Genomic DNA, 26,178 nt, shown 5'->3' on the forward strand with positions numbered 1-26,178 from the left:
AGCTGCGCAACGGTTGGAAGTACTTCCGGCGGGTCATCGTCGCCTCTTAGAAAAGTTACTATTTCCCCGCGGACTTTTCCTCAAACCAAAAATACCAGTCTATTTACCGAGCGGAAAGACAGCGTCAGGCAGAATGCTTTAACGCACACAGCTCTCGGCAAAAATCAGTTTGTGATCTAACGGACTTTGTGCAGCGCGCCAGAGTGTGCTCGAGCGAGAGGAAGCAGTATTCAACCATCTTTCCTCTGCTGGCAATAACAAGAACAGAAAAGGGTCCAAGTGGGGCTGCACTTCTCATTTTATCCTTTTTTTCCTCTTAATTCTTACTCGGAGCCGCGAGGTTGCACTTTCCCCGACCGAGACCGAGGAATAGAAAGCGTCCACTCACCGGGATCGTAGCATTAGTAGATTAGCGATTTGATTTGGTATTTCTTTTTTCATGTTTCCAACAGGTTTACCTTCCCCTAATCCCCCACCGCCAACCCAAGAGCCCAGACCGGCAGCTTCTGATGTTCACAACGACAGTAACGTTAGCTTAACGGCTTCTAAGAAGAGGAAAACTAACAGCTCCGAGAAGGAAGACATTGATTCAATATCTTCGTCTCCTAAAGCCATTTGTAATTCCTCCTCCACAACGTCCAGCTCTTCCAGTCCACTGCAGCAGCAGCAGCAGCAGCACATCCAGAAGAAGTTGAGGTTCGAGGACCCGCTGGATTTGATCGGACTGGATGTGAAGATGGCCGAGGAGTCATGTAACTCTGCAGAATCGTGTTCAAAGGCGAGAAATGTGTTCCTGTCCGGAGGTGTCGGGCATCATGCTAACGGACTGACCAAGTCTGCAGGCTCCGCCACCTTCTCCAACAGCAAACCCGGTGCTGCGAAGAAACTTGTTATCAAGAACTTTAAAGGTAGGTGAATAGTCGGAGTTCGTCTTCGTCTTGTCTGAAAACATCTTGTGCTGTGTCAGTTCGGTAAAACTGGCAAGATATTCACAGATTCGACTTTTCCGGATCAATAACTCGCGAGCAAAACGTTTTTGGTACACGAATTATGCCTCTTTTTACTCGTAGTGATGTAGTAAACGAGCTACAAGTGAGTTTGCCTGAAAACAAGCTTTCCTCCGCTCTGTACAAAATACGTTGATCTCAATGCGCTGGCGTCTGAGAGACAAGTCCTAAGGGACCGTCTGCAAAGTGCGAAACGCGAAAAAGGTTACTAATAAAATACTCAATAACTTCACAGTAACACACTGTAGTGTCACCAAATTCAGTTCACACATCACTGCTCTCCTGCTGCTTATACTACAATGTTGGTTTTAAAAATAGTTGCTTTTGCACCATTTTTATGATTTTTTTATTATGAAAAACAGTTAATAACTTTACTGTAACACACTGTACTCTCACCAAATTCAGTTCATACATCACTGGTCTCCTGCTGGTTATTCTACAACAATCATTTTGAAATTAAATGTTGCTGCACATTTTGTATTATGAAAAATAGTTAATAACTTCACCGTTATAGAACATAATAGTTAATAACTTTAATTTAACACACTGTACTTTCACCAAATTCAGTTCAAACATCACTGCTCTCCTGCTGGTTATACTACAACTTTCATTTTGAAAGTAATTGCTTTGGCACATTTTTTAGAATTTTTATTATGAAAAATAGTTAATGAATTCACCATTATTGGACATAATAGTTAATAACTTTAATGTAACACACTGTACATTCATCAAAATCAGATCACACATCACTGCTCTCCTGCTGGTTTTACTACAACACTCATATTGAAAATAATTGCTTTGGCACATTTTTTATTATTTTTTATTATGAAAAATAGTTAATAACTTTACTGTTACAAACTGTACTTTCACCAAATTTAGTTCACACATCACTGCTCTCCTGCTGGTTATACTACAACTTTCATTTTGAAAGTAATTGCTTTGGCACATATTTAGAATTTTTATTATGAAAAATAGTTAATGAATTCACCATTATTGGACATAAGAGTTAATAACTTTAATGTAACACACTGTACATTCATCAAATTCAGTTCAAACATCACTGCTCTCCTGCTGGTTATACTACAACTTTCATTTTGAAAGTAATTGCTTTGGCACATTTTTTAGAATTTTTATTATGAAAAATAGTTAATGAATTCACCATTATTGGACATAATAGTTAATAACTTTAATGTAACACACTGTACATTCATCAAAATCAGATCACACATCACTGCTCTCCTGCTGGTTTTACTACAACACTCATATTGAAAATAATTGCTTTGGCACATTTTTTATTATTTTTTATTATGAAAAATAGTTAATAACTTTACTGTTACAAACTGTACTTTCACCAAATTTAGTTCACACATCACTGCTCTCCTGCTGGTTATACTACAACTTTCATTTTGAAAGTAATTGCTTTGGCACATATTTAGAATTTTTATTATGAAAAATAGTTAATGAATTCACCATTATTGGACATAAGAGTTAATAACTTTAATGTAACACACTGTACATTCATCAAATTCAGTTCACACATCACTGCTCTCCTGGTGGTTATACTACAACTTTGATTTTGAAAGTAATTGCTTTGGCTCATTTGTTATGATTTTTTATTAAGAAAAATAGGTAATAAATCACCATTATTGAACATAATAGTTAATAACTTTAATATAACACATGGTACTTCCACCAAATGCAGTTCACAAATCAACGCTTTCCTGCTGGTTATACTACAACTTTCATTTTGAATGTAATTGCTTTTGCTAATTTTTTATGATTTTTTTATTATTAAAAATAGTTAAAAACTTCACCATTATTGAACATAATAGTTAATAACTTTACTGTAAAAGAGTGTACTTCCACCAAATTTAGTTCACACATCACTGCTCTACTGCTGGTTATACTACAACTTTCATTTTGAATGTAATTGCTTTTGCTAATTTTTAATGATTTTTTATTATTAAAAATAGTTAAAAACTTCACCATTATTTAACATAATAGTTAATAACTTTACTGTAAAAGAGTGTACTTCCACCAAATTCAGTTCACACATCACTGCTCTACTGCTGGTTATACTACAACTTTGATTTTAAAAGTAATTGCTTTAGCTCATTTGTTATGATTTTTTATTAAGAAAAATTGCTAATAACTTTACTGTAACACACTGTACTTTAACCAAATTCAGTTCACACATCACTGCTCTACTGCTGGTTATACTACAACTTTCATTTTAAAAGTAATTGCTTTGGCACATTTTTTAGAATTTCTATTATGAAAAATAGTTAATGAATTCACCATTATTTGACATAATAGTTAATAACTTTAATGTAACACACTGTACATTCATCAAATTCAGTTCACACATCACTGCTCTCCTGCTGGTTATTCTACAACACTCATTTTGAAATTAATTGAGGTTGCACATTTTTTATTATGAAAAAAGTTAATAACTTCACCGTTATAGAACATAACAGTTAACAAGTTTACTGTAACACACTGTACATTCATCAAATTCAGTTCACACATCACTGCTCTCCTGCTGGTTATACTACAACTTTCATTTTTAATGTAATTGCTTTGGCACATTTTTTTTATTTTTATTAATAAAAATTGTTTATAAATTCATCATTATTGGACATAATATTTAATAACTTTACTGTAACACACTGTACTTTCACCAAATTCAGTTCACACATCACTGCTCTCCTGCTGGTTTTACTACAACACTCATATTGAAAATAATTGCTTTGGCACATTTTTTATTATCTTTTTATTATGAAAAATAGTTAATAACTTTACTGTAACACACTGTACTTTCACCAAATTCAGTTCACACATCACTGCTCTCCTGCTGGTTATACTACAACTTTCATTTTAAAAGTAATTGCTTTGGCTCATTTGTTATGATTTTTTATTAAGAAAAATAGGTAATAAATCACCATTATTGAACATAATAGTTAATAACTTTAATGTAACACACGGTACTTCCACCAAATTCAGTTCACAAATCACTGCTTTCCTGCTGGTTATACTACAACTTTCATTTTGAATGTAATTGCTTTTGCAAATTTTTTATGATTTTTTATTATTAAAAATAGTTAAAAACTTCACCGTTATTGAACATAATAGTTAATAACTTTACTGTTAAAGAGTGTACTTCCACCAAATTCAGTTCACACATCACTGCTCTCCTGCTGGTTATACTACAACTTTGATTTTAAAAGTAATTGCTTTGGCTCATTTTTTAGAATTTTTATTATGAAAAATAGTTAATGAGTTCACCATTATTGAACATAATAGTTAATAACTTTATTGTAAAAGACTGTACTTCCACCAAATTCAGTTCACACATCACTGCACTCCTGCTGGTTATTCTACAACACTCATTTTGAAATTAATTGATGTTGCACATTTTTTATTATGAAAAATAATAAGTTCACACATCACTGCTCTACTGCTGGTTATACTACAACTTTCATTTTGAATGTAATTGCTTTTGCTAATTTTTTATGATTTTTTATTATTAAAAATAGTTAAAAACTTCACCATTATTTAACATAATAGTTAATAACTTTACTGTAAAAGAGTGTACTTCCACCAAATTCAGTTCACACATCACTGCTCTACTGCTGGTTATACTACAACTTTGATTTTAAAAGTAATTGCTTTAGCTCATTTGTTATGATTTTTTATTAAGAAAAATTGCTAATAACTTTACTGTAACACACTGTACTTTTACCAAATTCAGTTCACACATCACTGCTCTACTGCTGGTTATACTACAACTTTCATTTTAAAAGTAATTGCTTTGGCACATTTTTTAGAATTTTTATTATGAAAAATAGTTAATGAATTCACCATTATTTGACATAATAGTTAATAACCTTAATGTAACACACTGTACATTCATCAAATTCAGTTCACACATCACTGCTCTCCTGCTGGTTATTCTACAACACTCATTTTGAAATTAATTGAGGTTGAACATTTTTTATTATGAAAAAAGTTAATAACTTCACCGTTATAGAACATAACAGTTAACAAGTTTACTGTAACACACTGTACATTCATCAAATTCAGTTCACACATCACTGCTCTCCTGCTGGTTATACTACAACTTTCATTTTTAATGTAATTGCTTTGGCACATTTTTTTTTTTTTTTATTAATAAAAATTGTTTATAAATTCATCATTATTGGACATAATATTTAATAACTTTACTGTAACACACTGTACTTTCACCAAATTCAGTTCACACATCACTGCTCTCCTGCTGGTTTTACTACAACACTCATATTGAAAATAATTGCTTTGGCACATTTTTTATTATCTTTTTATTATGAAAAATAGTTAATAACTTTACTGTAACACACTGTACTTTCACCAAATTCAGTTCACACATCACTGCTCTCCTGCTGGTTATACTACAACTTTCATTTTAAAAGTAATTGCTTTGGCTCATTTGTTATGATTTTTTATTAAGAAAAATAGGTAATAAATCACCATTATTGAACATAATAGTTAATAACTTTAATTTAACACACGGTACTTCCACCAAATTCAGTTCACAAATCACTGCTTTCCTGCTGGTTATACTACAACTTTCATTTTGAATGTAATTGCTTTTGCAATTTTTTTATGATTTTTTATTATTAAAAATAGTTAAAAACTTCACCGTTATTGAACATAATAGTTAATAACTTTACTGTTAAATAGTGTACTTCCACCAAATTCAGTTCACACATCACTGCTCTCCTGCTGGTTATACTACAACTTTGATTTTAAAAGTAATTGCTTTGGCTCATTTTTTTGAATTTTTATTATGAAAAATAGTTAATGAGTTCACCATTATTGAACATAATAGTTAATAACTTTATTGTAAAAGACTGTACTTCCACCAAATTCAGTTCACACATCACTGCACTCCTGCTGGTTATTCTACAACACTCATTTTGAAATTAATTGATGTTGCACATTTTTTATCATGAAAAAAGTTAATAACTTCACCGTTATAGAAAATAATAGTTAATAAGTTTACTGTAAAAGAGTGTACTTCCACCAAATTCAGTTCACACATCACTGCTCTACTGCTGGTTATACTACAACTTTGATTTTAAAAAGTAATTGCTTTGGCTCATTTGTTATGATTTTTTATTAAGAAAAATTGCTAATAACTTTACTGTAACACACTGTACTTTCACCAAATTCAGTTCACACATCACTGCTCTCCTGCTGGTTATACTACAACTTACATTTTTAAAGTAATTGCTTTGGCACATTTTTTTGAATTTTTATTATGAAAAATAGTTAATGAATTCACTATTATTGGACATAATAGCGAATAACTTTAATGTAACACACTGTACATTCATCAAATTCAGTTCACACATCACTGCACTCCTGATGGTTGTACTACAACTTTCATTTTGTAAGTAATTGCTTTGGCGCATTTTTTTTATTTTTATTAATAAAAATAGTTTATAAATTCATCATTATTGGACATAATATTTAATAACTTTACTGTAACACACGGTACTTCCACCAAATTCAGTTCACACATCACTGCTCTCCTGCTGGTTATACTACAACTTTCATTTGGAATGTAATTGCTTTAGCAAATTTTTTGTGATTTTTTATTATTAAAAAGTTAAAGACTTCACCGTTATTGAACATAATAGTTAATAACTTTACTGTAAAAGAGTGTACTTCCACCAAATTCAGTTCACACATCACTGCTCTACTGCTGGTTATACTACAACTTTGATTTTAAAAGTAATTGCTTTGGCTCATTTGTTATGATTTTTTATTAAGAAAAATTGCTAATAACTTTACTGTAACACACTGTACTTTCACCAAATTCAGTTCACACATCACTGCTCTACTGCTGGTTATACTACAACTTTGATTTTAAAAGTAATTGCTTTGGCTCATTTGTTATGATTTTTTATTAAGAAAAATTGCTAATAACTTTACTGTAACACACTGTACTTTCACCAAATTCAGTTCACACATCACTGCTCTCCTGCTGGTTATACTACAATGTTGGTTTTAAAAATAGTTGCTTTTGCACAATTTTTATGGTTTTTTTATTATGAAAACGTTAATAACTTTACTGTAACACACTGTACTTTAACCAAATTCAGTTCACACATCACTGCTCTACTGCTGGTTATACTACGACTTTCATTTTAAAAGTAATTGCTTTGGCACATTTGTTATGATTTTTTATTTTGAACAATAGTTAATAACTTTACTGTAACATACTGTACTTTCACCAAATTCAGTTCACACATCACTGCTCTCCTGCTGGTTATACTACAACTTTCATTTTGAAAGTAATTGCTTTGGCACAGTTTTTATATTTTTTTATTTTGAAAAATAGTTAATAACTTCACCATTATTGAACATAACAGTAAATAACTTTACTGTAACACACTGTACTTTCACCAAATTCAGTTCACACATCACTTCTCTCCTGCTGGTTATACTACAACACTCATTTTGAAAGTAATTGCTTTTGCACATTTTTTAGGATTTTTATTATGAAAAATAGTTAATATTTTTAATGTAACACACTGTACTTTCACCAAATTCAGTTCACACATAACTGCTCTCCTGTTGATTATACTACAACACTCATTTTGAAAGTAATTGCTTTTGCAAATTTTTTATGATTTTTTTTATTATGAAAACGTTAATAACTTTATTGTAATGCACTGTACTTCCACCAAATTCAGTTTACTCATCACTGCTCTCCTGCTGGTTATACTAAAACACTCATTTTGAAAGTAATTGCTTTTGCAAATTTTTTATGATTTTTTATTATGAAAAATAGTTAATTACTTCACCGTTATTGAACATAATAGTTAATAACTTTACTGTAACACACCGTACTTCCACCAAATTCAGTTTACTCATCACTGCTCACCTGCTGTTTATACTACAACTTTAATTTTGAAAGTAATTGCGTTGGCACATTTTTTATGATTTTTATTATGAAAAATAGTTAATAAAGTCACCATTATTGAACATAATAGTTAATAACTTTACTGTAACACACTGTATTTCAACCAAATTCAGTTCACACATCACTGCTGTTCTGCTGGTTTTATTACAACTTTAATTTTGAAAATAAATCCTTTAACACATTTTTTTATAAATACTAATTAAGGAAAAATTGTTAATAACTTTACTGTAACAGACTGTACTTTCACCAAATTCAGTTCACACATCACTGCTCTCCTGCTGGTTTTACTACAACACTCAAATTGAAAATTATTGCTTTGACCAATTTTTTTATGATTTTTTTATTATGAAAAATAGTTAATAACTTTACTGTAATGCACTGTACTTTCACCAAATTCAGTTCACACATCACTGCTCTCCTACTGGTTATACTACAACTTTCATTTCAAAAGTAATTGCTTTGGCATATGTTTTAGAATTTCTATTATGAAAAATAGTTACTGAATTCACCATTATTGGACATAATAGTTAATAACTTTAATGTAACACACTGTACATTCATCAAACTCAGTTCACACATCACTGCTCTCCTACTGGTTATACTACAACACTCATATTGAAAATAATTGCTTTGTCACATTTTTTATGATTTTTTTTATTATGAAAAATAGTTAATAACTTTACTGTAACACACTGTACTTTCATCAAAATCAGATCACACATCACTGCTCTCCTGCTGGTTTTACTACAACACTCATATTGAAAATAATTGCTTTGGCACATTTTTTATGATTTTTTATTATGAAAAATAGCTGATAACTTTACTGTAACACACTGTACTTTCACCAAATTCAGTTCACACATCACTTCTCTCCTGCTGGTTATACTACAACTTTCATTTTGAAGGTAATTGCTTTGGCACATTTTTTAGAATTTTTATTATGAACAAGTTAATAAATTTACCATTATTGGACATAATAGTTAATAACTTTACTGTAATGCACTGTACTTTCACCAAATTCAGTTCATACATCACTGCTCTCCTGCTGGTTATACTACAACTTTCATTTTGAAGGTAATTGCTTTGGCACATTTTTTAGAATTTTTATTATGAAAAAGTTAATAAATTTACCATTATTGGACATAATAGTTAATAACTTTACTGTAATGCACTGTACTTTCACCAAATTCAGTTCATACATCACTGCTCTCCTGCTGGTTATACTACAACTTTCATTTTGAATGTAATTGCTTTGGCACATTTGTTATGATTTCTATTAAGAAAAATAGTTAATAAATTCACCATTATTGGACATAATAGTTAATAACTTTACTGTAATGCACTGTACTTTCACCAAATTCAGTTCACACATCACTGCTCTACTGCTGGTTATACTACAACTTTCATTTTGAATGTAATTGCTTTGTCATATTTATGATTTTTATTAAGAAAAATAGTTAATAACTTTACTGTAACACACTGTACTTTCATCAAAATCGGTTCACACGTCACTGCTCTCCTGCTAGTTTCAGTACAACTATCATATTGAAAATATTATCTTTGGCACATTTTGTATGATTTTTTATTATGCAAAATAGTTAATAACTTTACTGTAACACACTGTATTTTCACCAAATTCAGTTCACACATCACTGCTCTCCTGCTGGTTATACTACAGCACTCGTTTTGAAAATAACTGCTTTTACACGTTTTATGAATTTTAAATAAGAAAAAAACTGTTAATAAATTTACTGTAACACACTGTACTTTCACCAAATTCAGTTCACACATCACTGCTCTACTGCTGGTTATACTACAACTTTCATTTTGAATGTAATTGCTTTGGCACATTTGTTATGATTTTTTATTAAGAAAAATAGTTAATAACTTTACTGTAACACACTGTACTTTCATCAAAATCGGTTCACACGTCACTGCTCTCCTGCTAGTTTCACTACAACTATCATATTGAAAATAATATCTTTGGCACATTTTTTATGATTTTTTATTATGCAAAATAGTTAATAACTTTACTGTAACACACTGTATTTTCACCAAATTCAGTTCACACATCACTGCTCTCCTGCTGGTTATACTACAACACTCGTTTTGAAAGTAATTGCGTTGGTACATTTTTTTATTATTTTTTATTATGAAAAATAATTAATAACGTCACCTTCAGTGAACATAATAGTTAATAACTTTACTGTAACACACTGTACTTCCACCAAATTCTGTTCACTCATCACTGCTCTCCTGCTGGTTTTACTACAACACTCATATTGAAAATAATTGCTTTGGCACATTTGTTATGAATTTTTATCAAGAAAAATAGTTAATAACTTTACTTTAACACACTGAACTTTCATCAAAATCAATTCACACATCACTGCTCTCCTTATGGTTTTACTACAATACTCATATTGAAAATTATTGCTTTGGCACATTTTTTATGATTTTTTTATTATGAAAAATATTTAATAACTTTACTGTAATGCACTGTACTTTCACCAAATTCAGTTCACACATCACTGCTCTCCTGCTGGTTATACTACAACACTCGTTTTGAAAGTAATTGCTTATTTTTTTGGATTTTTTTATTATGAAAAATAGTTAATAACGTCACCATTATTGAACATAATACTTAATAACTTTACTGTAACAGACTGTACTTTCACCAAATTCAGTTCACACATCACTGCTCTCCTGCTGGTTATACTACAATGTTCATTTTGAATGTAATTGCTTTGGTACATTTGTTATGATTATATATTAAGAAAAATAGTTAATTACTTTTCTGTTACACACTGTACTTTCATTAAAATCAGTTCACACATCACTGCTCTCCTGCTGGTTTTACTACAACACTCATATTGAAAATATTTGTGCTGGCACATTTTTTATGATATTTCTTATGATATTTCTTCTTATTAAAATAAGTTACTGTAATGTACTGTAGTTTCACCAAATTAAGTTCACACATCACTGCTCTCCTGCAGGTTATACTACCACATTGATTTTAAAAATAGTTGCTTTTGCACAATTTTTATGATTTGCAACCTTCGTCTCTACGTGCAATGATGCAGGTAGAGATTAATTGAAAGTTGCTCCTGATTGGCTACTACTATAGTTACAGTTAAGTCTATTTTAAATACCTTAAAAAAATGTTTTGTCTTCATATATTTTCATAAAAAAAGAGTTTGCTCAGAATGGACATTACCGAAATAAATAATTAAGGTAGGCCTATTTCATCATGTAACAACATTCCAATTATAGGAGCCCTGCACATGGCATGCAGGAACAAATTAGGCTACATAGTGCGCACGATTTAATATTTCATTCCCTCGAATTTATAAATTGTCCTCACCATTTACTAATTCATTCCCTCCATTTGCTAAATCGTGTACACGATTTATAAATCGAGAGAACGAACTAGTAAATCGTGCGCACTTTATTCAATCGAGGAAACGAAATAATAAATCGTGCGCACTTTATTAAATCGAGGAAACGAAATAATAAATCGTGAGCACGATTTATTTATTTTTCTTGCATGTCATGTGAGGTGCTCCTTACAATTATAATGTTTTTTTTTTGGAAAAGTTTTTTAGTGACTGTATCTTTCTCTCCAAACAATAATACATATTTTCTCAAAAATTATTTGAGTGCATACAATTACAATAACAATAACCGAATAAATGAATCAATGAGTGTATTAATAAATGAATGAATAAAATTATTTTAATTAAAAAATAAATAAATAAATAAAACATGGTTGTCTTGACAGACAAAAACATGAATACAAATATTTGTTAAAAATGGAAAAAAACAAAACAATGTCTTAAAAAGTAACCATGGACTCAAAAAAAATTCAAATTTAATTATTTAATTTAGCCTCTTGTGCAAAATCAAAATGAGCTTTATTGGCAAGAATGTTTACAATGCACACATAAGAAATTTGTCTTGGTGACAGGTGCTTCCAGTGTTGAAAAAGTAGAGACAAAGGCAATGCAAAATGGAATATCACACACAACAGTACAAACATAACAGGATAACACACAGACACACACACTTACACACATACACACACACACACACACACACATATATATATACACAGAGAGAGAGAGAAACGGATAGAGTGTGCTGTTATTGTAGAACTTATACAGTTCCATGTAAATAAATACAAGATGGTCATACAACACAATTATTTTATGATGTTGCCACAACTTAATTTAATCATGATAAATTGGTTTACTTAATCCGTTTGAGTTTACACTACCTGTATTTTTGTTGTTTTAAATTTTATTATAGAAGCAGATACAACGATTTACACTTCCAATCATTATCTGCTCAAGACTGCAAAGGGAGAGAAATGTAGAAATGTAAAAAACATAGAAGAAAAATTATTTTTGTGCAAAAAGCTATGGTTGTTACAGTCACAATGTGCTAAATATACAAATATGCATGTTTCAAAAGTTTTTTAATCCAACACACAGGCAATCCAAACACAGTAGTACAGCACAGACGTAATCTAGATGAGACCGGAGTTATGAACTGAAACAGAGGAATTGAAATACACAGTGCAAACTAGGAGATTAGTGGCAACACAGCTTAATGAAATTACATAAAATCAGTGACCAGTGATGTGTGAACTGAATTTGGTGAAAGTACAGTGTGTTACATTAAAGTTATTTACTATTATGTTCAATGAAGGTGATGTTATTAACTATTTTTCATGATAAAAAAATCATTAAAAATGTGCTAAAACAATTACTTTTAAAATCAAAGTTGTAGTATAACCAGCAGTAGAGCAGTGATGTGTGAACTGAATTTGGTGAAAGTAAAGTGTGTTACAGTAAAGTTATTAACTATTTTGTTCAATAAAGGTGATGTTATTAACTATTGTTCATAATAAAAAAAAATCATAAAAAATGTGCCAAAGCAATTATTTTCAATATGAGTGTTGTAGTAAAACCAGCAGGAGAACATTGATGTATGATCTGATTTTGATGAAAGTACAGTGTGTTACAGTAAAGTTATTAACTATTTTTCAAAATAAAAAATCATAACAAATGTGCCAAAGCAATTACATTCAAAATGAAAGTTGTAGTATAACCAGCTGGAGAGCAGTGATGTGTGAACTGAATTTGGTGAAAGTACAGTGCATTACAGTAAAGTTATTAACTATTGTTCAAAACAAAACATCATAAAAATTGTGCCAAAGCAATTACTTTTAAAATGAAAGTTGTAGTATAACCAGCAGTAGAGCAGTGATGTGTGAACTGAATTTGGTGGAAGTACAGTCTGTTACAGTAAAGTTATTAACTATTATGTTCAACAATGGTGATGTTATTAACTATTTTTAATAATAAAAAATCATAAAATATTTGCAAAAGCAATTTCTTACAAAATGAAAGTTGTAGTATAACCAGCAGGAGAGCAGTGATGTGTGAACTGAATTTGGTGAAAGTACAGTGTGTTACATTAAAGTTATTAACTATTGTTCAAAATAAAAAATCATAAAAAATGTGCCAAAGCAATTACTTTCAAAATGAAAGTTGTAGTATAACCAGCAGGAGAGCAGTGATGTGTGAACTGAATTTGGTGAAAGTACAGTGTGTTACAGTAAAGTTATTAACTATTATGTCCAATAATGGTGAATTCATTAACTGTTTTTTTTTTCATAATAAAAATTCTAAAAAATGTACCAAAGCAATTACATTCAAAATGAAAGTTGTAGTATAACCAGCAGGAGAGCAGTGATGTGTGAACTGAATTTGGTGAAAGTACAGTGTGTTACAGTAAAGTTATTAACTATTATGTCCAATAATGATGAATTCATTAACTATTTTTCATAATAAAAATTCTATAAAATGTGCCAAAGCAATTACTTTCAAAATGAAAGTTGTAGTATAACCAGCAGGAGAGCAGTGATGTGTGAACTGAATTTGGTGAAAGTACAGTGTGTTACAGTAAAGTTATTAACTATTATGTCCAATAATGGTGAATTCATTAACTGTTTTTTTTTTTCATAATAAAAATTCTAAAAAATGTACCAAAGCAATTACATTCAAAATGAAAGTTGTAGTATAACCAGCAGGAAAGCAGTGATTTGTGAACTGAATTTGGTGGAAGTACAGTGTGTTACATTACAGTTATTAACTATTATGTTCAATAATGGTGATGTTATTAACTATTTATTCATAATAAGAATTAAAAAAAATGTGCCAAAGCAATTACTTTCAAAATGAAAGTTGTAGTATAACCAGCAGGAGAGCAGTGATGTGTGAACTGAATTTGATGGAAGTACAGTGTGTTACTGTAAAGTTATTAACTTATGTCCAGTAATGGTGAATTCTTTAACTATTTTTCATAATAAAAATTCTAAAAATGTGCCAAAGCAATTACATTCAAAATGAAAATTCTAGTATAACCAGCAGGAGAGCAGTGATGTGTGAACTGAATTTGGTGAAAGTACAGTGTGTTACATTAAAGTTATTAACTATTGTTCAAAATAAAAAATCATAAAAAATGTGCCAAAGCAATTACTTTCAAAATGAAAGTTGTAGTATAACCAGCAGGAGAGCATTGATGTGTGAACTGAATTTGATGGAAGTACAGTGTGTTACAGTAAAGTTATTAACTATTATGTTCAATAATGGTGATGTTATTAACTGTTTTTCATAATAAAAATTAAAAAAAATGTGCCAAAGCAATTACTTTCAAAATGAAAGTTGTAGTATAACCAGCAGGAGAGCAGTGATGTGTGAACTGAATTTGATGGAAGTACAGTGTGTTACAGTAAAGTTATTAACTTATGTCCAGTAATGGTGAATTCATTAACTATTTTTCATAATAAAAATTCAAAAAAAATGTGCCAAAGCAATTACATTCAAAATGAAAGTTGTAGTATAACCAGCAGGAGAGCAGTGATGTGTGAACTGAATTTGGTGAAAGTACAGTGTGTTACATTAAAGTTATTAACTATTGTTCAAAATAAAAAATCATAAAAAATGTGCCAAAGCAATTACTTTCAAAATGAAAGTTGTAGTATAACCAGCAGGAGAGCAGTGATGTGTGAACTGAATTTGATGGAAGTACAGTGTGTTACAGTAAAGTTATTAACTATTATGTCCAATAATGGTGAATTCATTAACTATTTTTCATAATAAAAATTCTAAAAAATGTGCCAAAGCAATTACATTCAAAATGAAAGTTGTAGTATAACCAGCAGGAGAGCAGTGATGTGTGAACTGAATTTGGTGAAAGTACAGTGTGTTACATTAAAGTTATTAACTATTGTTCAAAATAAAAAATCATAAAAAATGTGCCAAAGCAATTACTTTCAAAATGAAAGTTGTAGTATAACCAGCAGGAGAGCAGTGATGTGTGAACTGAATTTGATGGAAGTACAGTGTGTTACAATAAAGTTATTAACTATTATGTCCAATAATGGTGAATTCATTAACTATTTTTCATAATAAAAATTTCTAAAAAATGTGCCAAAGCAATTACTTTCAAAATGAAAGTTGTAGTATAACCAGCAGGAGAGCAGTGATGTGTGAACTGAATTTGATGGAAGTACAGTGTGTTACAATAAAGTTATTAACTATTATGTCCAATAATGGTGAATTCATTAACTATTTTTCATAATTAAAATTCAAAAAAATGTGCCAAAGCAATTACTTTCAAAATGAAAGTTGTAGTCTAACCAGCAGGAGAGCAGTGATGTGTGAACTGAATTTGGTGAAAGTACAGTGTGTTACAGTAAAGTTATTAACTATTATGTTCAATAACGGTGACGTTATTAACTATTTTTCATAATAAAAATCATAAAGAATGTGCAAAAGCAATTAATTTCAAAATGAAAGTTGTAATCTAACCAGCTAGAGAGCAGTGATGTGTGAACTGAATTTGGTGAAAGTACAGTGTGTTACAGTAAAGTATTAACTATTTTCCATAATAAAAAAATCATAAAAAATGTGACAAAGCAATTATTTTCAATATGAGTGTTTTAGTATAACCAGCAGGAGAGCAGTGATGTGTGAACTGAATTTGATGAATGTACAGTGTGTTACATTAAAGTTATTTACTATTATGTTCAATAATGGTGAATTCATTAACTATTTTTCATAATAAAAATTCTAAACATTTGCCAAATCAATTACTTTCAAAATGAAAGTTGTAGTATAACCAGCAGGAGAGCAGTGATGTATGAACTGAATTTGGTGAGAGTACAGTGTGTTACAGTAACGTTATTAACGTTTTCATAATAAAAAAAATCATAATTTGTTTTCATAATTTAAAAAAAGCAACTATTTTTAAAACCAACATTGTAGTATAAGCAGCAGGAGAGCAGTGATGTGTGAACTGAATTTGGTGACACTACAGTGTGTTACTGTGAAGTTATTGAGTATTTTATTAGTAACCTTTTTCGCGTTTCGCACTTTGCAGACGGTCCCTTAGGACTTGTCTCTCAGACGCCAGCGCATTGAGATCAACGTATTTTGTACAGAGCGGAGGAAAGCTTGTTTTCAGGCAAACTCGCTTGTAGCTCGTTTACTACATCACTACGAGTAAAAAGAGGCATAATTCGTGTACCAAAAACGTTTTGCTCGCGAGTTATTGATCCGGAAAAGTCGAATCTGTGAATATCTTGCCAGTTTTACCGAACTTGCTGTGTCTCCAAACTTAGCGAGCTGCCAGCCTATGCAGCATTTTTGGCTAAACGCACCTGCGATGTTCAGAAATGATGCGTAGCATCTAAAACAGTAGGAAGCAACTCCAGTAACCATCTTAGAAAAGGAAAAGTGCTGCTGTCAGGGTGTTGAGACCAGCTTTATAAATATACACACACTTATATATAGACTTTATTATTTAACTGGCGTTTATTTTTTTTAAGGAACTTCCATTACGTAAGCAAAAAAACAATAACAATGAATTGAGATTAATTGAAACACTCGATAGTTTATTTTCATTTTGATTATTAACTGATGTAAACATCCTTTTCTTTGTGTTATAATTTTGTATTTAATTAATTTTTTAATGTGTGCGTGTGTATATACAGTCATGGCCAAAAGTTTTGGCAGTGACCAAATATTTTTGTTTTTCAAAGTTTGCTGCTTAAGCTGTTGTGGTGTTCATTCACATTGTTTTATTTAGATTATTGTGTAGGGGGATCAGATGCATTTTAAATAATTGCTAAAAGCTTCATTGGCCAAAAAATAAAAATAAAAAAAAGAACTTTTCACCAAAAAAAAAAAAAAAAACTTTTTTTCATCCTAAGACAACATGTGTACAATCATTGTGTTCTTGTTAGCAATGGTTACTTCCAAAGAAACGTGTGCAGCCATCATCACTTTGCATTAAAATGGCCTCACATGCAAGGAAAGTGCCACAAAGAATATTGCACCTGAAATAACCATTTATTGGATCATCAATAACTTCAAGGAGAGAGGTTTGAGTCCGACTGCAGTGAAGAAGTCTTTAGGACGCCCCAGAGTGACCAGCGAGTGCCAGGACCGTCTTCTCCTGAGGAGTCCGCTACAGAATTGTGTCTCCATCAGTGCAGAGCTTGCTCAGAAACAGCAGCAGGATGGTGCGAGAGCATCTGTAGCACCGTGACGCAAAGACTTTTGGACAATGGTCAGGTGTCAAGACGGGCAACAAAGAAGCCACTTCTCTCCAAGAGAAACACCAAGCACATACTGAAATTCTGCAGGAAGTACAAGGATTGGACAGTAGAAGACTGATGCAAAGTTATTTTCTCTGATGAAGGTCCCTTCCGACTGCTTGGGACAGCTGGAAAATTGGTTGTTCGAAGAAGAAATTGTAACATACAGATAAAATGTTAGAGACCCTCCCTGTGTGTGGTTGCTTTTCAAACAAGGGAGTGGGCTCTTATTTATTCTGCCCAAAAACACTGCCATGAATAAAGAATGGTATCAAAACGTCCTGCAAGAGCGACTTCTTCCACAGATCCATGAGCAATTTGATGATGAATCGTGCATTTTTCAGTATGATGGAGCACCATGTCTCAAAGCAAAAGTGATAAAGAAGTGGCTCGAAGATCATTGCATTGACATTTTGGATCCGTGGCCAGCAACTCCCCAGATCTCCATCTCATAGAGAACCTGTGGTCAGTCCTCAAAAGGTGAGTGGACAAGCAGAAGAAGACAAATTGTGATCAACTCTGAGAACTAACAAGGCAAGAATGGATCGTCATCAGTCAGGATTTGGCCCAGATGCTAATATCCAGCATGTGAGCGGATTGCAGAGGTTATGAAGAATAAGGGTCAACAAATATGGACTCATTATATTTTTTTGTGGGGGCAAAAAAAGTATTTAGAACTTATGATATGCTTATAATTGTTTTTCAGTATATTATAGAAACATGTTGTAAACTAATCTACAAATACTGAAGCAGCAAACTTTGCAAAACACAAAATGCATTTCACTGCCAAAACTTTTGGCCATGACGGTATATACTCAAAAACAGTGACGTATGAAGCAAAATGATACAAATATCAAAACACATTTTTAAAGAAGTATTAATGTGTTGTAGCAAACATACCAGCTTAATAATATTTCTGCTTTTAAACCCTCAAAGTGCATGTTAACCCAGTTTACCCCATGATAATGTCCTTACTGTAATTTATCCATGCTAACTTTTTCTTAAACTCAAAATATTTTAATTAGTGATCAACATTATGCCACATTTTGTCATATGCATCTTTACATTTAGTCCTAGTAGCCATATTTTTTTAAAATTCAGCGTTATTTTGTGTATTTGAATGCATTAATGAAAGTAAATCACTTTAGTAACTGCTGTATTAAAGAAAATACTGTGCTGTTGACACCGGTGAGATCAGCTTTTTATCTGTATGAACTTGTATATATATTTTATGTAACGTGCATTTGTTTATGATGGCACATCACTTGTATAGACCATATCAAAACCTGACCTTCATTGAAACCGTAATCAGTTTTTATGTTTCTTACACATCAGAATTGTTTTTAAGTATCCTTTTTTTTTCTTATAATGTTACATCAGAAAAGCCCAAATTACCGGAGAATTACACGAATGAGACCTGGCAGAAGCTGAAGGAGGCAGTAGAGGCCATACAGAACAGCACTTCAATAAAGTACAACCTAGAAGAGCTCTATCAGGTAGGTTTATGTAAATATTTGTTTTATCATTTAGTATTATTATACATTGAATCGAATGCTATTTATTCCCTTTTGTTTTTTCAGGCTGTTGAAAATTTGTGCTCCCATAAGATATCTGCCAAGCTCTATAAACAGCTCCGAGTGGTCTGTGAAGACCATATCAAGGCTCAGATTGACCAGTTCAGAGAATATCCTTTTCCTTGCTATAAATTTATATGCAGTTTCTTGCCGAGTTAAAGTGAAGAGCATGCATCTGGGCTTATCATGAAAATGTGTATTTCTTTTTTTCATGAAGCGAAACAATGGCCCATCAGACATGATGAAGTTATTAGAAACAATTTAGAAGTAAAAAAATATATATATATGACACTATTTTTAAAAAAAATTATCATGTATTTCTTAAAACATAAATGTATAAGGGAAAATTCTGTCACATGAAACCATTTCTTAACTCTTGCTCTACGGATGCCTTAGACAGTGTTCTGTTCCTCAAGAAAATAGACAAATGTTGGCAAGATCACTGCAGACAAATGGTTAGTGAAGTTAGTCAACTCTAGACCTATTGTCTGTACATTTATTTCAAATAGGTTGTAAGTTGACTTTTTTATTAAATGTTCTTATATCTAGTTATTTACTTGTTTGCCAAAATGCTTTTAATACAAAAACACTGTCTTTTCTTCTAGATCATGATTAGGAGTATATTTTTGTTTTTGGATCGCACATATGTTTTACAAAATTCAATGCTGCCATCAATCTGGTAGGTCTTCACTCTTTGCCGAAATAATTTGTAAAGAGGCACTGTCACATTTGCACACTGTCTTTTTTTTTACTACCATTGCTTTGCTGTTCACTGGTGATTAAAGATACACTTGTGTTCTGTCTTCAGGGACATGGGCTTGGAGTTGTTTCGTTTCTATATCATCAGCGACCTGAAGGTGCAGTGTAAGACAATCGATGGGATTCTGCTTCTTATTGAGAGAGAGCGGAGTGGAGAGGCTGTAGACCGCAGTCTCCTGAGGAGTCTTCTGAGCATGCTCTCAGATCTGCAGGTTAGCTCACCTGCTTTCTCAGTTGTACTCAAACCAACGTATCTGGGTTTATTTTGCATGTGGAATAACCATTTAATAATATGAATAATTTTGACTTGCTTCTCAGGTTTATAAACTGTAAAAAACATGGTTACCATAAGCAATGTACTGGTGTTTCTTATTGCTTGCTTAAGTGGCATGTCTGTATAAAGTCAGTAAACCCAATAACATTCACATTACACCGAAAAGAAGTCTGGTTAGTTAAACTCTCAAATTACATGGCCCGTTTATCTCCATGGTAGTGTCTGTATTGTAGCAACTTATTTTCTTAAACTGATGGATGAGTGTGAAATATTTAAGCATCAACATTATGCTACATCCTGTAATTTGCATCTTTACACTTAGTCTCAGTTGAAAAAGCTGTTATTCTGCATTCATACATTAATGAAAGATTAAACAAAACCATGGCAAATCTTGTGAGATCTTGATCCCTGATATCATTCAGGCCTTAAATTGTGTGGTCAAACCTGTTAGTATTGTTGTTGTAATCACACCTTTGTTCATTTAATGACAGATTTATCAGGATTCATTCGAAGATCGCTTTCTGGAGGAGACAAATCGACTTTATGCTGCAGAGGGCCAGAGACTCATGCAAGAAAGAGAGGTTAGTTTCACATCAGGGGAACAAAGTATTGGTTTTATTGTTTTATTGTGATTCTGTGAGAAATAAATGATTGGCATTCCTCATTAAGTGGAAATTAGCTACAGTCTAGATTTGTATTTCTTTTAAATCTTTTAGTAAAGTGTCATCACCCTTAGTTTTTTTCAAAATTATTCACACCCCTACAAAGATATGCTGCTGTTTTGTTTTTGTGGAACATAGAAATGAAAGAATCGTACTTTAAATTAGTTTTTTTTTTTCTGTCCCATTTAGGATGGTAACATTTCAGTTATTTATTCTGAACAAATATTTTCTTTTCAGGTGCCAGAGTATCTCCATCATGTCAACAAACGTCTGGAAGAGGAGGCAGATCGAGTCATTACATACCTAGACCAGAGCACACAGTACGTATGCAGAGAATATATCATTTGCATTATTATAGTAGTATAGTCATTTAGTTATTTTGGCAAAAATATATATCTTTATTATTTGTAGAAAACGTCTCATTGCCAAAGTAGAAAATCAGCTGCTTGGAGAACACCTCCCTGCAATACTTCAGAAAGGTATCGCCTTCTACAAATGAAGATGATTGATACTGTATTTGGTGTTCAAATGGTTGACCGTCCTCAAAATTTCCCATAAGTGATGGTTTTCTTGCCACTCTGTAGGTTTGAATAACCTGCTGGATGAGAACCGTATTCAGGATCTGTCTCTACTGTACCAGCTCTTCAGTCGTGTGAAGGGAGGCGTGCAGGTGCTTCTCCAGCACTGGATCGAGTACATCAAGGTGTGCAGGGAACCCATCTAGATGGCTGAAAAAAAAACATGACCGGACAGTTCTGAATGTGCGCATTCAATATCACAAGTCTTGTTTGTTGTGTCTCAGGCCTTTGGAAGCACAATTGTCATCAACCCAGAGAAAGACAAGACAATGGTCCAGGAGCTTTTGGATTTCAAGGATAAAGTCGATCACATCATTGATGTGTGTTTCATGAGGAATGAGAAGTTTGTTAATGGCATGAAGGAGGCCTTCGAGACCTACATCAATAAACGGCCGAACAAACCTGCAGAGCTCATAGGTCAGTTCACAAATGTCATTTTCCGAGCAATCTTCAGGGGTTTCTGTTTGATTGAGAGCTGATTGGATCAAGACACATATTAATATTCACTAATGTTGCAAATTTATGTGCTATAGCAAAACATGTGGATTCAAAGCTCCGTGCTGGGAACAAAGAAGCGACTGATGAGGAACTCGAGAAAATGTTGGACAAGATAATGATCATCTTCAGGTTCATTTATGGTAATACATTTAAACTTAATGCTCTGTTCCAAAGACCTTCAATTATTAAACATCCGTCCAAGCTTCATAGACTTTCTCATCTCTCTTTTAAGGCAAAGATGTTTTTGAGGCCTTCTACAAGAAAGACTTGGCGAAGAGGTTACTAGTCGGAAAGAGTGCCTCTGTAGATGCTGAGAAATCAATGCTGTCGAAACTGAAGCATGGTAAATTACATTTCTACTTTTATGTTTGATTCTTAAAACATCGCATCCTCATTAACACTGAGGTTTCGACAGATTGTGAAGTAAAAAATGGCGAATTGTGTTTTTCTTGTAGAATGTGGCGCTGCATTTACCAGTAAGTTGGAAGGAATGTTCAAAGACATGGAGCTGTCAAAAGATATTATGGTGCAGTTCAAACAGGTAATGAGAGCTTTTATTTTTATTGGCATTATTTACATTCTCTTATCTTGTCTAATTACATCTTTCAAATTTCTCTTCTTTGAATCTGCACCTCAGCACATGCAATGCCAAAATATTCCTGGGAACATTGAGTTGACGGTGAACATCCTCACTATGGGTTATTGGCCAACATACGTCCCCATGGAAGTACATCTGCCTCCAGAGGTCTGTTCTGATGAATATTGAGATATGGGATGTTCCCTTGTCCTTTAACATGACATTAATAACCTTTTTTTAATACCCTTCACTCTCCAGATGGTAAGATTTCAAGAGATTTTCAAAACGTTTTACCTGGGCAAACACAGTGGACGGAAACTACAGTGGCAGTCGACGTTAGGACATTGCGTTTTAAAAGCAGAATTCAAAGAGGTAATGCACTTTTTCAATTTTCTTTTGTAAAAAGCAATTGAGCTTGAATACCAGACTGTTAGTATCTGATTAAACGTGTGTGTATATAATTCAATCTGAACGTTATTTTCTAAAGGTTTCTCTGAAAAATGGAATATATATATATATATATATATATATATATATATATATATATATATATATATATATATATATATATATATATATATATTTTTTTTTTTTTTTTCACAGGGCAAAAAAGAGCTGCAGGTTTCCCTGTTTCAGACGTTAGTCCTGCTGATGTTTAATGAAGCAGAGGAGTTCTCTCTGGAGGATATTAAATTGGCTACAGGCATTGGTATGGATACTTGTGACAAGCAAATGCATTGCAATTTATTCTTGCTTTTCAAAGATACTATTGCATTCAATTTTAAACTAGGGTTTCTGCGGGTCCTAAAAAGTCCTTTGAAAATTAAGGCATTAAAAATTCTAAAATCATAAAAATATATGCCTAGAACAAGAACAATGGGATACGAAAACTTGAGTCCATTGGCAGATATCAGTTCTTGTTTTAGATGAATTCCACAGAAAACAAGAATTCTTACCCCATGCAATCTTGCTTCTCAAATAAATGTATCTTGATATGAGAATCTTTAGACATTTGCATGTGAAAACCAGACCAAAATGCAGGAAAACATCACTTCTTTGCAGTGTGATTAGAAGTACAGTAAAAGTGATGTGAAAGTGAAGTTGCATTTTTAAACTTTGAAGAGTTGCTAATACAGCTCGATGTTTGCTCCTTATACATTTATATTTAGAGAACATATTGACTTACTGTTCGCTTCAATTTATTTGTTATTTTTTCTTTATTAGAAAGAACTTTTAAGTTCTTTAAAAACTCCTTAAATGTACCTTCTTCAAACCTGCAGAAAGCCTGTAAACCTCACAGACTTTTACAAACTTCCAAAACGTTTACCAAATTTGACAAAAAAACTTCCAGTAAATTAAAATACGAATACATTCGCAGAGGACGGTGAGTTGAGGCGGACTCTGCAGTCGCTGGCCTGTGGGAAGGCGCGTGTCCTTACCAAAACCCCAAAGAGTAAAGACGTGGAGGACGGAGACAAGTTCTCTTGTAATGATGATTTCAAACACAAACTCTTCAGGATTAAAATCAACCAGATCCAGATGAAAGAAACGGTACTGTCCCCGCACACACCTATCATTTGGTTGCTGTTGTGTGAAAGTCTCATGCTCTTTGCTGTACATCACAGGTGGAGGAGCAAGCCAGCACTACAGAGAGAGTCTTCCAGGATCGTCAGTACCAAATCGATGCTGCAATTGTTCGAATCATGAAGATGAGGAAAACTCTCAGCCATAATCTTCTGGTGTCTGAGGTGTACAACCAACTTAAATTCCCAGTCAAGGTGAGGTCATGGTTGCCCAAACATTTTGGTTTCACAGTTAATGGAGCTGTTACACTGTGGATGTTGTGCTAGACTGTGTGCACACAACATAAAGTGCAATTAGAATACTTCAACAAGTCTTGTACTCTGTATATAATATTTATTGTACTGTGTGACTGCTTTGTGCATTACAATAAGAGTATTTTTAATTGCATGTTGTACAATCGCAATGTATCCAAGCATTGTTGTTAAATCAACTTATTTATTCAGCAAGGATTTATTTAATTTATCAAAAGTGACAGTAATGACATTTGTAATGTTACAGAAAAATATTGATCATCTTTATTGAGCACCAAAATCTGCATATTAGAATGATTTCTGAAAGATCATGTGACACTGAAGACTGGCGTAATGATGCTGAAAATTCAGCTGGTTGTGAAAAGGGATGCCTAAATAACGAATATGGAATTTTAATGCAAATTATGTTCAGCAAAAATAATTATGATCAAAGTCGAGGGATTTCTCATAGTCATTTAGATTTAAGTTAAATTATTCACAGTTAATGCATTATTTTCCCCCTCTAGTCTTAAGTTTTCATATAATATGAGCAATATGTACACAATGTCACTAAAATTGAGAATAAACCCAAGATTCACTGTGCTCACAGCAGAGAACATGTGCCATTGCCATAAATTTTGTTTCATCTTTTTGCAGCCTGCTGATCTGAAGAAGAGGATAGAGTCACTTATTGACAGGGACTACATGGAAAGGGATAAGGACAATCCCAATCAATACAACTATGTTGCTTAGAGAGAGAGAGAGAGAGCGAGAGAGAGAATAAGAGGTATAAATGAGGGATGGCAGAAATGACAGGAGGAAGCTGTTCTCAGTGACGTTGTTTACTTCCCTTAGCACATGGAACCCCTTGTTCAGAGTTTTGTTCAATTTAACATCTTCGCACCAGTGACCAACAACTGAATCAGTTTTCTCTTCATGGCTTTGACAGGGTAGCGCAAGTTGTATTTCTCTCAATTAGAAGAAAAGAAAATACAAAATGATTTAGTTAAAATGCTTTTGAGAATTGGACACGCCCAAGCTTAAAAAGAAAGACTTTGTTCCATGGCTTTTGTTTGTTGTCTCTGACACGTGATTATTTTATTTTTTTCTCATCGTTTACTCATGCAAATATCACATAACATATTTATGTATTACCTGTGCAAAGAAAACCAACACCACATTCACTGTATTTGACTTGTTTGTTCAGGCGGTGTCACATTGGGTACCAAGTGTGTGAACATTGAAAACAGGTTCTCTCTTTGCCAATGTTTGTACAAGGAAAAGGAGATTCAGCTGATTGGTCACAAGCAGTTTATGTTCTGTGAATGATTTATTGATAAGTAGAACAATTGTGGCTGATTGGAAATTTCACAGTATGTGCCAACATTAGATAAAACCAAGCACTTGTTTTGTTTGTAGGAATGTTAACGCTGCTAAACACTAACTTGTACATCTTCCTTCTTTTCCCCTCCCTGCTTACATCATCTCACATTTCTTCCTCTTGTTTATTTTGTATATACATTTTACACACAACTTTGATGTTTGACACTTTCGACTACATTGCAACTGCGTTCTTTCTCCGAAAACTCAGAACAAGCACAGCAGCACCATTTTATCATTCTAGTGTTTCCAAGTTTATATATCCCTTAAGTTCTGAATTAGACCCGTATACTGAGAAGCTCCTCTGTGTGGCATCACTGGATCGGTCTGTGGAGTTTTCGGCAGTGGTGTTTTGAGAAATCATTCTTAAGTGGACATTCGTCCAAGTGTCTGGAAAAAGTATGCTCGTTTT

General features: G+C 32.6%; 1 protein-coding gene across 1 annotated transcript; it reads left to right on the forward strand.

Moving 5' to 3' along the window:
• On the forward strand, nucleotides 1–25,907 carry LOC113057900 (cullin-4B-like). Its single transcript, XM_026225481.1, has 20 exons — nucleotides 1–908; nucleotides 19,031–19,146; nucleotides 19,231–19,334; nucleotides 19,610–19,679; nucleotides 19,830–19,903; nucleotides 20,033–20,195; nucleotides 20,749–20,838; nucleotides 21,157–21,239; nucleotides 21,331–21,398; nucleotides 21,504–21,622; nucleotides 21,722–21,914; nucleotides 22,031–22,135; nucleotides 22,228–22,338; nucleotides 22,451–22,536; nucleotides 22,633–22,740; nucleotides 22,831–22,944; nucleotides 23,176–23,281; nucleotides 23,951–24,123; nucleotides 24,198–24,350; nucleotides 25,044–25,907. The coding sequence occupies exons 1-20, from the start codon at nucleotides 440–442 to the stop codon at nucleotides 25,137–25,139; spliced, it is 2,601 nt and encodes an 866-aa protein (XP_026081266.1). The 5' UTR covers nucleotides 1–439; the 3' UTR covers nucleotides 25,140–25,907.
• The last annotated feature ends 271 nt before the right edge of the window (nucleotides 25,908–26,178 follow it).

Source organism: Carassius auratus, chromosome 39, assembly GCF_003368295.1.
Source record: "Carassius auratus strain Wakin chromosome 39, ASM336829v1, whole genome shotgun sequence".
Taxonomy (NCBI): domain Eukaryota; kingdom Metazoa; phylum Chordata; class Actinopteri; order Cypriniformes; family Cyprinidae; genus Carassius; species Carassius auratus.